At 45.7% G+C, this 15,103-nt stretch overlaps 1 protein-coding gene across 1 annotated transcript in view; it reads right to left on the bottom strand.

Annotated features, from left to right (window-relative positions):
• LOC137537149 (zinc finger protein 850-like) overlaps positions 1–15,103 on the bottom strand; it is a 44,606-nt gene that overhangs the window by 22,656 nt on the left and 6,847 nt on the right. The window contains exon 3 of the mRNA XM_068259274.1: positions 2,406–4,016. Coding sequence (XP_068115375.1) covers positions 2,406–4,016 — 1,611 coding nt within the window. The remainder of the gene's footprint in view (positions 1–2,405; positions 4,017–15,103) is intronic.

The following is a 15,103-nucleotide window of genomic DNA, read 5'->3' as shown; positions in this document are numbered from 1 at the left end:
ATCCCCACTGATCGCCACCTATCCCCGCCGCCTCTCCCCGCCCCCTCAGTCTTTTTTCACTGAGAGGGGAGGGGGAGAGGTAGCTATCACCGGGGATTGACGCAAATGGAGGCAGAGCTACAGCGCTAAGCTCTGCCTCCTCTGGGCAGCAAAATCCACGACTTGGAGAGTCGTGGAATTTTGCCCCGGTATTTGGGGGGGTTTAATGACATTGTTGTGCTGCAGGAATGCGGCATTTTAGCACTGATGATATTGCTAAAGATAAATGTCTTATAAAAATATGATTTTTAACAGGCTTCAGACTCTCTTTAAAATGTATTATAAGAGGCATTATACCAGTGCATTTTTTTGTGCAGCCCACAGACTAACATAATATACATTTTTGCATGTGTTTTCTGCTCTGTGGAAAAACGCATGCGACTCAAATTAACTGTGACCCCACTTAAAAGGACATCAGTCATCAAACAAACTAAAAAGTTTGTTCAGAAGTGGGTACTTAAATCACGTGTCAAATACTGTAGTGATATATTAATTTCAAACTACTTCCTGGTTTGCAAATAAATCTATTTTAAAGGACAACTATTAAAGTTAGCTAAAATTTTAAATGCCTTGTATATTTCCGGTAAGTACTATCAAATAGCAATACAAAGGTTTTTTTTTCATCTTTTCATTTTTTATGTGAAGAAAACAATGATTTACAGAGAACAGTTTTCACTATGGAGGACTGTGTCCAGCACATCCAGCATTAAGAACACTATTCACTGACTACAATCCTGTGAGTAAAATGTCTTCACAATGATAGAAAGAAGAAATATAGCAGCAAAAAAGTGTGGAAATAACCAATCAGGTGGTTATGTGTCTCTATCTGCCTCACTCAGTGTAAAGCACAGAGTTTACAGCCAGGAAGAGCTCATTCTGATTGGGAGAGGGGGGCATGCAAGTAGAAAAAAAAAAGTACAGGTCCTTTTGTCTTCAGATGCTTCTCTGTACCTAAAAAATCTCTCTGCTTTTCTCATATGATCTGTGAGAAAGCAGTGTGTGTGGACAGGGCAGAAACAAACAATAAATCAATCCTATGTGAATAGTAACAGAGAAGTGGAACCTATCTACATTGTACAGCTTTAGACCTAACACAGACACAAGCTGATAGAGCAAAGCATTTTTTTCACACAGGCTGTGATCAGAGACTTCTGAAAAGCTTTATAGTGTTGCTGGCTAAAAGCTCTATAGGTATGTGGGGTTTACATAAGGACGGTTTCTTCGATAGTTCCCCTTTAATGGCTTCAATAGGTTGTTTAGCCTGAGTTTGATGGATTTAATATGACAACCAGTCAGAAGGGAGGGTAATTTTTCCTTGGATTGCAGTGTGCCATCGTCCTATAACAGCATTCCTCTACTCTTGGTTTAATCCCAGTCTGTGCTACTGCTTGTTCCCTGGCTGTACCTCAGCCAGGGCAGTAGGAGGAGCTAGGAATAGACTTGGTCAGCAGGAATGTTGTTAGAGGATAACTGCACACTGCAGTGTAACTGCAAATGACATATTCCAAAATCAGTCAAGTGACCTCACTGGCATTAAAATACATTTTTTTTTCAAACCAGGGGAATCATTTTAAAAATACTAGTATTATTCAATAGTACACATAATCACATATCACTAAATAAAGACTTAAAGGACAACAATCAAAGTTTACTAAAATTCTAAAATGCTACATATATTTCCAGTAATTACTTAAAACAGAAATACAAAGGCTTTTTTTTCTTTTTTCATTTTTAAGTGAAGAAAATATGAGATTTACAGAGAACAGTTTTCACTGTGGGCATTACTATGGAGGAATATGTCCAGCACATCCAGCATACAGAGACAGTCCTCACTGGCTGTAATCCTGTGAGTGAAATGTCTTCTGAATGACAGAAAGCAGAAATATAGCTCTAGCCCCAACACTGACACAGGCTGTGGTCAGATACTTCTGTAAAGCATTCTATTGTTTCTGGCTAAAAGCTCTATAGGTATGGGGGGGGGGGTTTACAGAAGTTTCTTCTCTGATAGTTCCACTTTAACTCATGGTGTCCTTTAAGGGCCTATTTCCACAGGGAGCTGCGGCTGTTTCTGATTCAGCCGCGGCTCCCGTTCTGCTGCGTAGCCACAGCCCGCATCACTAAGCCATGCTCTGTTATAGCGGTTCAGCTGCTGTTGCACAAATCTGCAGCATGACATCTGGATTACCCCCCCCCCCCCCGGTACAATCTGACGGCAAGCCACTGAAAAGATTCCCTATGCAGCTAACAAGTGTGGAAACGCTGTGCATCTGCATACAGTGAAAACAGGCCCTAACTCAAATGTCTGACAAGCAGTGATTTATTCCCAAAACATTTCCAACACCCAGCAGATTAACATTGTTTTTCACCAGTGTGAGATCTCTTATGTCTGACAAGCTTCCCTTTCTCTATAAAACATTTCCCACACTCAGCACATGAATAGGGCTTCTCACCAGTGTGAGATCTCACATGTCTAACAAGGCTTGAATGCTGTCTAAAACATTTCCCACACTCAGCACATGGATAGGGCTTCTCACCAGTGTGACATCTCTCATGAATGACAAGGCTTCCTTTCTCTCCAAAACATTTCCCACACTCAGCACATAAAAAGGGTTTCTCACCAGTGTGAGATCTCTCATGTGTGACAAGAGTGGATTTACTGCCGAAACATTTCCCACACTCAGCACATGAGTATGGTTTCTCACCAGTGTGAGTTTTCATATGTATATCAACATGACTTTTACGCCCAAAACATTGCCCACACTCAGCACATGGATAGGGCTTCTCACCAGTGTGAGATATCTCATGTCTGACAAGACTTGATTTCCGCTCAAAACATTTCCCACACTCAGCACATGAATAACGATTTTCAGTATGAGATCTCTCATGATTGACAAGCTGCGATTTACTCCCAAAACATTTTCCACACTCAGAACATGAATAGGGCTTCTCGCCAGTGTGAGATCTCTCATGATTGACAAGCTGTGATTTACTCCCAAAACATTTCACACACTCAGCACATGAATAGGGCTTCTCACCAGTGTGAGTTCTCACATGTCTATCAAGATAGCATTTACGCCTGAAACATTTTCCACACTCAGTACATAAATAGGGCTTCTCACCAGTGTGAGATTTTTTGTGCTTAAAAAGATATGATTTCCGAACAAAATATTTCCCACACTCAGCACACGAATAAGGCTTCTCACCAGTGTGGGATATCTTATGAATTACAAGATGTGAATTCCGAACAAAACATTCTCCACACTCAGTACATAAATAGGGCTTCTCGCCAGTGTGAGATCTCTTATGTATGACAAGCTCTGATTTACGCACAAAACATTTCCCACACTCAGCACATGAATAGGGCTTCTCACCAGTGTGCGACCTCTCATGTCTGACAAGGTCCGATTTACCCCCAAAACATTTTCCACACTTGACACATAAATAAGGCTTCTCACTACTGTGAGTTCTCTCATGTGACACAAGATAAGATTTACGCCCAAACCATTTCCCACACTCAGCACATGAGTATGGTTTCTCACCAGTGTGACATCTCTCATGTCTGAGAAGACTTGATTTTCGATCAAAACATTTCTCACACTCAGCACATGAATAGGGCTTCTCACCAGTGTGAGATCTCTTATGTACGACAAGATATGAATTCTTAACATAACATTTTCCACACTCAGCACATGAATAGGGCTTCTCAACAGTGTGGGATAGCTCATGTATGACAAGCTCTGATTTATGAACAAAACATTTCCCACATGTGGAACAGGAATAAGACCCTCCAGCAGGGGGAGAGCTGTGCTGGGTATGAGGCTCCTCAGGATTAGACAGGTGAGGGGAGCCTGGAGGAATATTTAGGGTAACCAGGATATCTGCAGGAGACTCTTGTCCAGTGACATCATCATCCGTTGTACAGTCTGTGGATGCAGAGAGACGTGTCTCTGAGAGGTTCCTGATGCCAGGACTCCGCCCTACAAATAGAGAAACATTATCACTTCCTGTTAGAGAATTCTGAGTGGGGGAACAATTATAATTAGGGATGAAAGGAAAGTGGATGGTCGGTGTAACAACTGATAACAAGCTCTCTCTGCTTCAGGCATACACACAGTTCACAACAGCTCACTAGAAGATTTTTATATATAATAAAAAGCAGCTTGAATGAAATGCAATGGCAGCTTTCAGAGCAGATAAACTGTACTTTGGAAACTTTTACATGTACACAAAAGCAAATATTCGGATACAGACCAGAGGCGCCAAAAGAATAAAAATGTAACAAAATTAAAAATGGGGGGAGATTGTTAATCACGACTCACCACCCATAGAACCAAGAACCAGCAAAAGACTCAGTGTTCAGATGAACAAAAACAATTTATTGGTACTCCCAATATTGGGAGTACCAATAAATTGTTTTTGTTCATCTGAACACTGAGTCTTTTGCTGGTTCTTGGTTCTATGGGTGGTGAGTCGTGATTAACAATCTCCCCCCATTTTTAATTTTGTTACATTTTTATTCTTTTGGCGCCTCTGGTCTGTATCCGAATAACAAGTGATCCACCTTTGGTGGTAAGGATTTCTTCCTATTTCTATCTACAGAGAGCGACATCTTATACCTGAGTGGGGTCAGGTACTAATTCTCCCCACTGGCATATGGAGTGGTTGCCTAGGGGCAACCTATGTTTGTGAGTATAACCTTTATCATTAATCTATAACCCAACTGTTTGAAGATATTGCACAATTTGGGCTCTCGGTCTTTTGTTTTTGTTATTGAAGTGCACAAAAGCAAATATGGTAACTGTATCGGTAATACAATGTAAGAAAACCTATTATTATTGAATGTTATGTAAGAGTTTCAGACCACTTTTATTTGTACCCTGCGGGCCACCGTTCATACCTTGCATGATTAATTCCGCCAGCGGAGACGTACTTCCACTTTATCACTTCCGGCCAGCCATATAATTTAGCTGCCTGCGCTCCAAAGACCAGGAAGTGCAGTTTGTTGAATGTTTTGAGATTTTAATCGAATGGTTTAGAATATTTGATGACTTGATCTCTTCATGTGGCGAGGGCCCTGCCATGTGGGGAATTAAGTTGTCGGTATTGGATGTCATCAGATTGAGATATCAAAACTATGGGTCAATTATATATGCCATATTGGTAAACCTGATTGGAAAGCAACCTTCCATTTGTAAAGTATGAGGGGAACAGGGGTTGAATGGTGAAATGTCTGTACACTACCCCCTCGCTTGGGATGTAAATGCCAGTCATCTCCACAGCGTAACCAGAGCTATGGTCAAGCAGCTGCCTCTCATTATGTCTCTGGCCAAAGCAAAACAAAGGACTATTTAGTTCTGGCTTAGACTGGTTTGATCATGTGCTTTGGGATAGATGAATAGTTAAACCTATAGCATTATTTAATCAGACCAATCAGAAGATAGAATAGTAGTACATTGTAGGACCATCCCATTTCATATATAAAGTGCTCAGGCGGGAAAGGGTATTCATTCATTCTCTCTTCAGCCTTACACACACACGCGCACACCACACACATACACACACACACCACACATACACACACACACCACACACACACACACACACACACACACACACACACACACACACACACACACACACACACACACACACACACACACACACACACACACACACACACACACACACTATATACACACTCACTATACACACACACACACAGTGACTAAAGTAACACAATGAATGAAATGTATAATGAATATTAAGACACAAAAGGGGGAGAGAGCCCTGACCTTGCAAGCTTACAATAAAAAGGAATAGGGGAAACGAGAGGTAGCATCAGCTACCGTAGCCAGCATTAGGATTCCGTCCTGTGTAACCTCACAGTGTGTGACATAGTGCAGAACCCTGGCAGGGCTGCATGACTGACACACACACACACACACACTATATACACACACTATATACACACACACACACACACACACTATATTCACACACACACACACATACACCCCCCCCCACACACACACACACACCACAACACACACCACACACACACACTATATATATATACACACACACCACACACACCACAACACACACCACACACACACACTATATATATATATATACACACACACCACACACACACACACACACACTCTATATACACACATACACACACACACACTATATACACACACACACACACACACACACACCACACGCACACAACACACGCACACAACACACGCACACACACACACTATATACACACACACTATATACACACACACACACTATACACACACACACACACACCACACACACATACTATATACACACACACACACACACACACACACACACACACACACACACACACACCCCACACAACACACACACTATATACACACTATATACACATCCCCCCCCCACACACACACCACACAACACACACACACACTACACACACACACACACACAATAGCCTTCAAATACATACAGTTTACACAGCAATTTAGGCCTCAATTCACGGAGCATTATCAAACGTTTATCAAACACTTTATCAAACGTTTGATAATTTACCTCATAGGTAAGATCTCATTTTAAATTCACTAAGGTGTTATATATTTATCAAATGTTTTACCGATAAAACGTTCAATTTTGTTTTTATATATTCTTTGTAACTGATTTTGATCATGTAACCTTATTGATTTTTGAACATTTATGGAAGTCAATAATAATGAATTAAACAACCACATCTTTTTAATGATTTATCTTGATTTCCAAAGACTTTGTTTTTTTAAACAAACAAAAAACCCCATTCAACATAGCTTCTCAGCGCGCTCCCATTTATTACGGCACGCAGGTGTTCTCTATCACTGGCCAATCTTCTGAACACTGTTGGATAGAAAAGACAGATACTTACCCAGCATCCATCAGCTCCTGATGAAGTGGCCACATGGACCACGCCACGCGTTGGAGCATTCCTGCACCACCCTCTACCCTGACTGGTTGCTGTATCATACACCTCTTTACCTTGGTGGACGCCGGATTGGTCATAGTATGTATGCCACTCAGCTGCCTTTGCTATATATTTATATGCATTGCTCATTACGGTAACTTTGCTATAATATAACATTTATATAAACTGGAATTGTGGCTATGAGCATATTCTCTTGTCACTGGGCACTTTATCATAGTTGTGGTTCCCTTTCTGATGAGCATTAGCCCCTTGTGGGCATGTGTCACTTTCTCTACCCTTCATTATCCAGACCAGGCTTTCTCAACCAGGGTTCCCTGGAACCTCGGGGTTCCTTGGTATTTTCCCCATTTGGGGGGAAATATAATAGAGCACACTATAAGAGGAGGTACTGTAAAAACAAACAAAAAAACACTAAATTGGGCATTCAGAATAATAATGAGCACATTAATTAATTAAAAGCACCAGAATAAGGAGACAGTATAATGAGGGGCGGAGCAATAGGGGTAGTGAAATAAACAACCACTCCTACTTTTAAAGACCATGCCACCTGCAAAATAAATGGAGGGGTTCCTTTAGATCCAAAACTTATTTGCAGGGTTCCTCCAGGGTAAAAAGGTTGAGAAAGGCTGATCGAGACAGAAAATAGAGGTGTAAGAAGCGTATTGATGGTTATAGTAAGCAACTGATTTCCATAATTTTTCACAAAGGGTGTGCAACTAAATATTAAGTTAAGGGTGCCAATAATTTTGGCACCCTTTTAACTGTTTTATTGTTTTTGCTCAATGACACATTCATTGAAGTAAGCCAGAGCTTAAATCTATTTACTAAATACCTTTTTTAGCTCTTTCCTGCTCTCAAAATCGATTTTCTGCTAGGAAAGTGTTTTATAGTTGTAATTTTTAATAGTAAGGGTCACACTGTAGTCTGACCCAGTCCTGACTCAGACAGGAACTACAACTTACCGTATTTTTCGGAATATAAGACGCTCCGACATATAAGACGCACCTAGTTTTAGATGGCAAAAATCAGGAAAAAAAAAATTAACTAAACCTAGATGCGTCTTTGGTGCAGGGGCGTCTTACCAACCTACTCCCCTCTAAAATGTCTCCATCTAGGCTACACTGGCCAGCTACACTACACTTCACTAACTAACCCCTTCTGCCCCCCATCAACTACACTACACCTCACTACACTTCACTAACTAACCTCTGCTGTCCCCACCAACTACACTACACTTCACTAACTAACCCCTTCTGTCCCCCACCAACTACACCTCACTACACTTCACTAACTAACCTCTACTGTCCCCACCAACTACACTACACTTCACTAACTAACCTATGCTGCCCCCACCAACGACACTACACTATGCTACACTTCACTAACTAACCTCTGCTGTATCTCACCTGATCCTGCCGCCGCGCTCCTGTCCTCCATCAGCGGTAATCCGAGGCTGCCCGATCATCCAGATTCATGTCTTCTGTAACATGAGGCTTCCCACTCATTAAGGATGCAGCTCTTTGGCGTCCCATCCGCCGCATTCCTCATCGCTGCAGTCTCGGTAAATAGACTGCAGCCTTCCGGTGTAGTCGTGCATCTGCCAATATTCTTCCTAGTTACCGCGTCATAGGCACTTCCTGGTTATAGCGCACGTGATGTCAGGCGCACGTGCGCTGCGGGTCACACAGAAGAGGCACTGTAACCAGGAAGTGCCTATGACGCGGTAACTAGGAAGAGTATCGGGCAGAGGAATGCGTACACCGGGAGGCTGCAGTCTATATACCGAGACTGCAGCGATGATGAACGCGGCGGATGGGACGCCAAACAGCTGCATCCTTAAGGAATGGGATACAGATACAGAAGACATGAATCTGGATGATCGGGCAGCCTCGGATTACCGCAGATGGAGGACAGGAGCGCGGTGGCAGGATCAGGTGAGTATATTCTGGGACCCAAAACCGTACCTTTTGAATATAAGACGCACCCACTTCCCCCCCCCCCCCCCAGTTTTGGGGAAGAAAAAGTGCGTCTTATATTCCGAAAAATGTACATACCTGATTAACTCTTTCAGGCAGAGAAAGAAAGAAAAAAGGAGCACAGCATAGTTATTTGTGTGTTAGGCACGGTACATACACTCCGCTCCGTCACCAGTCTCCCAGACAGCGAAACCACCATCTATTTACATTATATGCACTGCGATCTACAGCAGCGCTGTAATGGGGACAGCCATGACACTCGGCTGTCCCCCTAGGGGGCTCAGAGAGTGATCGGCTCAAATAGGCTAATGTCTAGGAGAGCCGATCGCTGGGATTGGCTGCCGGGGGAGAAGGAGGGAGGGTGGGTAATTAAAGAATAAAAAAATGGCCACATTTATTTAAAAAAGAACAAGCAAGCAAACAGATAAATAAAACAAATAAACATCCCAGGAGTGATCAGAGCCCACCAACAGAAAGCTCTGTTGGTGGGCAGAAAAGTGAGGGGGGGGGATCACTTGTGTGCTGAGTTGTACAGGCCTGCAGCGAGCCCTTAAAGCTACAGTGGCCTGAATTGTAAAAAATAGCCTGGTCACTAGGGGGGTGTAAGCCTATGGTCCTTAAGAGGTTAAAGGGTAACAATAATATATGAAATAGGAACCCTTTGCAGGTGTTTTGGATTATTAGCTGAATAGAGTCTGATACTTTGAGCCTCTGATATTGAACATTTATCTTCTAATGGGCTGAGATTTTGATTTTGGGGTTTTCATAAGCTGTAAGCCATATTCATCTCATAATCATCAACATTATAACAAATAAAGGCTGGAATTATTTTGCCTTGCACGTAATGAGTCTATTTCATAGATTAGCTTTACCTTTTAAGATGATTTACTGAAATGAATGAACCTTTGCATAATATTCTAATTTGTGAAGTTTCCCCTGTAGAGGCCGTGTAGTGACATATAACAGAGTGTAGTAAATGATTCAGGATACTCACATGTACATTATCCATCCTGGTTTCAGCATGACAAAAACACTTTCTATATTGCTGTATAATGATATGTAGCCCCACCCTACCAGCGATGTCACAGCCTAGGCTCCTTAGCTAGGTGTAATTTAACAGACTTTGTAGTTGTTGAGAGAATACAATAGTTATGACAGGAAAAGTGGATTTTTACTGCAGTCAAAACAACCTGAGCACCTCACAGAAAAATCATATTTAAAAAATGAATAGTGCTGTGTGAGGGGCGGGGTTATATTAACATACCTATGAGGGCTGCTCCATAGTCCCGTCTCCATGAGGCATCCATCCTGTACCTGTCAATGCCACAAACCAAAGTGCCTGCAAGTCCAGCACGTTCCCAGCTGCTAGTGCATGCTGGGAGATGTAGTGTCCCTGGCAACTGGTGCATGCTGGAAGATGTAGTGTCCCCAGCTACTGGTGCATGCTGGAAGATGTAGTGTCACCGGCTGCTGGTGCATGCTGGAAGATGTAGTGTCCCTGGCAACTGGTGCATGCTGGAAGATGTAGTGTCCCCAGCTACTGGTGCATGCTGGAAGATGTAGTGTCACCGGCTGCTAGTGCATGCTGGGAGATGTAGTGTCCCTGGCAACTGGTGCATGCTGGAAGATGTAGTGTCCCCAGCTACTGGTGCATGCTGGAAGATGTAGTGTCACCGGCTGCTGGTGCATGCTGAAAGATGTAGTGTCCCTGGCAACTGGTGCATGATGGGAGATGTAGTGTCCCTGGCAACTGGTGCATGCTGGAAGATGTAGTGTCCCCAGCTACTGGTGCATGCTGGAAGATGTAGTGTCACCGGCTGCTGGTGCATGCTGGGAGATGTAGTGTCCCTGGCTGCTGGTGAATGCTGGGATATGTAGTGTCCCCAGCTACTGGTGCATGCTGGGAGATGTAGTGTCCCTGGCTACTGGTACCTGTAATGTCCCTGGCTACTGGTGCATGCTGGGAGATGTAGTGTCCCTGGCTACTGGTGCATGCTGGAAGATGTAGTGTCCCCAGCTACTGGTGCATGCTGGAAGATGTAGTGTCCCCAGCTACTGGTGCATGCTGGGAGATGTAGTGTCCCAGGCTGCTGGTGAATGCTGGGAGATGTAGTGTCCCCAGCTACTGGTGCATGCTGGGAGATGTAATGTCTCTGGCTACTGGTACATGTAATGTCCCTGGCTACTGGTGCATGCTGGGAGATGTAGTGTCCCTGGCTACTGGTGCATGCTGGGAGATGTAGTGGGCCCGGCTGCTGGTGCATGCTGGGAGATGTAGTGTCCCCAGCTACTGGTGCATGCTGGGAAATGTACTGTCCCCAGCTACTGGTGCATGCTGGGAGATGTAGTGTCCCCAGCTACTGGTGCATGCTGGGAGATGTAGTGTCCCCGGCAACTGGTGCATGCTTGGGAGATGTAGTGTCCCCGGCTACTGGTGCATGCTGGGAGATGTAGTGTCCCTGGCTACTGGTGCATGATGGGAGATGTAGTGGGCCCGGCTGCTGGTGCATGCTGGGAGATGTAGTGTCCCCAGCTACTGGTGCATGCTGGGAAATGTAGTGTCCCCAGCTACTGGTGCATGCTGGGAGATGTAGTGTCCCCAGCTACTGGTGCATGCTGGGAGATGTAGTGTCCCCGGCAACTGGTGCATGCTGGGAGATGTAGTGTCCCCGGCTACTGGTGCATGCTGGGAGATGTAGTGGGCCCGGCTGCTGGTGCATGCTGGGAGATGTAGTGTCCCCAGCTACTGGTGCATGCTGGGAGATTTAGTGTCCCCTGCTACTGGTGCATGCTGGGAGATGTAGTGTCCCCGGGAACTGGTGCATGCTGGGAGATGTAGTGTCCCTGGCTGCTGGTGCATGCTGGGGGATGTAGTGTCCCCGGGAACTGGTGCATGCTGGGAGATGTAGTGTCCCTGGCTGCTGGTGCATGCTGGGAGATGTAGTGGGCCCGGCTGCTGGTGCATGCTGGGAGATGTAGTGTCCCCAGCTACTGGTGCATGCTGGGAGATGTAGTGTCCCCAGCTACTGGTGCATGCTGGGAGATGTAGTGTCCCCAGGAACTGGTGCATGCTGGGAGATGTAGTGTCCCCGGCTACTCTTGCATGCTGGGAAATGTAGTGTCCCCAGCTACTGGTGCATGCTGGGAGATGTAGTGTCCCTGGCTGCTGGTGCATGCTGAGAGATGTAGTGGGCCCGGCTGCTGGTGCATGCTGGGAGATGTAGTGTCCCCAGCTACTGGTGCATGCTGGGAGATGTAGTGTCCTCGGCTGCTAGTGCATGCCGGGAGATGTAGTGTCCCAATCTGCTGGTACATGCTGGGAGATGTAGTGTCCACAGCTACTGGTGCATGCTGGGAGATGTAGTGTCCCTGGCTACTGGTGCATGCTGGGAGATGTAGTGTCCCTGGCTGCTGGTGCATGCTGGGAGATGTAGTGTCCCTGGCTACTGGTGCATGCTGGGAGATATAGTGTCCCTGGCTGCTGGTGAATGCTGGGAGATGTAGTGTCCCTGGCTGCTGGTGCATGCTGGGAGATGTAGTGGGCCCGGCTGCTGGTGCATGCAGGGAGATGTAGTGTCCCCAGCTACTGGTGTATGCTGGGAGATGTAGTGTCCCTGGCTACTGGCGCATGCTGGGAGATGTAATGTCCCTGGCTACTGGTGCATGCTGGAAGATGTAGTGTCCCTTGCTGCTGGTGCATGCTGGGAGATGTAGTGTCCCGGCTGCTGGTGCATGCTGGGAGATGTAGTGTCCCGGCTGCTGGTGCATGCTGGGAGATGTAGTGTCCCCGGCTGCTGGTGCATTTTGGGAAATATAGTGTCCCTGGCTACTGGCACATGCTGGGAGATGTAGCTTTGCCGAGCACTGGTGCATGCTGCTAGAAGTAGCTTCACCGAGCACTGGTGCATGCTGGAAGATGTATTGTCCTGAGCTGCTGGTGCATGTTGGGAGATATAGTGTCCCTGGCTGCTGGTGCATGCTGGGAGATGTAGCTTTGCCGAGGAACTAGTGCATGCTGGGAGATGTAGCTTCGCCGAGGAACTGGTGCATGCTGGGAGATGTATTGTCCCCGGCTGCTGGTGCATGCTGGGAGATGTAGTGTCCCCGGCTGCTGGTGCATGCTGGGAGATGTAGTGTCCCCGGCTACTGGTACAAGCTGGGAGATGGAAAAGTATTAAAGACTAAATCTCCAAGCATGCATCATCAGCCAGTAATGCCACATCTCCCAGCATGCAGTAGCATCTGGGAATACCATATATCGCAGCTGGAGGCACACTGGACTCAATATATCCAGCCAATTTGAGGATTATAGCATATATGGAAGCTTTGCTATTAACCAGGGGCGCAGCTAAGGTTTTGGTGGCCCCAAGCAGTCCCTAACTTGAGGACCCCATCCACGAAAGAAGTGGAGTGCGAATCGCGTCGCGGTGAAAAAAACACAAAACAAGGTGGCAAATGGGCGTGGCCAAAACATGATGTGGGTAGAGTCAAATACTAGCAGTTTCTAGGCTAAATTTCACCCAAGGTGAGGGCGTAAAATGCCCCCCCCCACGTGGAGACAGGTATAGGTGCATGCAATATAGATTAGCCAGGTCTAGCTGCCCCCAGTATAGGTAGCCTGTTTAGTTGGCCCCAGTATAGATTTTAATAGGTAGGTGCCTCCAGTATAGGTCAGATAGGTAGGTGCCTTCAATATATGTAGCCAGCATAGTTGCCCCCAGTATAGGTTAGATAGGTAGATGCCGGCAGTATAGGCTAGATAGGTAAGTGCCCACAGTATAGGTTAAAACTTCACACTGGTAAAAAGAGTAGCACTCTCTCCAAGGGGATGGCGTGCCCAAGCCTCAACGGACCCCCACTCTTCCTGGTCCACAAAATAGCTTTGCACACGATGAAGGCTGGCACAGCAGTATTAATAACCTCTTTTATTGAAGTTGCAATAAAATCACAGGGCTATGCGGCGACAGCCCGCTGTTTCAGGTCTCCAGCCCTTTCTCAAGCCGAGAATACCCATATACATGCATCACAAAACACACCCTTTAAATAGTATCCATGTGTCAGTTGCACCAATAAATTCAAATTCCCCACAGCCAATCCACTTACCAGGTTGTGCAGGCGGACTCAGAGGGAAACTGACAGCCTAACTCACACTCTGACGTCTGAGGCTTGCAGCGATCAATACCGCTGTGTATGTCACAGCAAGGCTCTCTGCAAGGCTCACCCTCTCATTCTGTCATTGGTTAAGCCGCCATATCACCAATCGGAGCGGCCAACGTCAAATGACGCTGAGGGGCGTGGCCAGCCGCATCATCACTATAACAACTCACTGAGCTTTCACAGTAGTCCATGATCCTGCAGCCAATCAACATACACCTGCGCCCTTACAGGAAGCGTAACCATAGTGACAGATAAAAAAAAGGTACGTCCATTGCAATCTGAATAGACTAGCCATATAAACTAAAACCTCCACAGAAGCCCTGCTATCAAACTCTCATGCTGAAGTCCCCTATAAGGTCATTTGATGTTGGCCGCTCCGATTGGTGACAAGGCGGCTTAACCAATGACAGAATGAGAGGGTGAGCCTTGCAGAGAGCCGTGCTGTGACATACGCAGCGGTATTGATCGCTGCAAGCCTCAGACATCAGAGTTTGTGTTAAGCTGTCAGTTTCCCTCTGAGTCTGCATAGCCCTATGATTTTATTGCAACTTCAATAAAAGAGCTTATTAATACTGCTGTGCCAGCCTCCATTGTGTGCAAAGCCACAGTATAGGATAAATAGGTAGGTACCCCTCAGTACAGGTTAGATAGGTTGGTGCCTCCAGTATACACTGCCGGGTATTGCAGCTATGAGGGTCTCACTCCCTCCTGGTCAGAGTCTCTGTTGGGAAGCTCTAGTGATTTGTGCAGCAATCTGTACACACTGCTGGTTATTGCAGCTATGAGGGTGTCACTCCCTCCTGGTCAGAGTCTCTGTTGGGCAGCTCTAGTGATTTGTGCAGCAATCTGTACACACTGCTGGTTATTGCAGCTATGAGGGTGTCACTCCCTCCTGGTCAGAGTCTCAGTTGGGCAGCTCTAGTGATTTGTGCAGCGATCT

This window comes from Hyperolius riggenbachi, chromosome 10, assembly GCF_040937935.1.
Source record: "Hyperolius riggenbachi isolate aHypRig1 chromosome 10, aHypRig1.pri, whole genome shotgun sequence".
NCBI classification, from domain to species: Eukaryota; Metazoa; Chordata; class Amphibia; order Anura; family Hyperoliidae; genus Hyperolius; species Hyperolius riggenbachi.
This window is presented reverse-complemented; position numbering and strand designations above follow the sequence as displayed.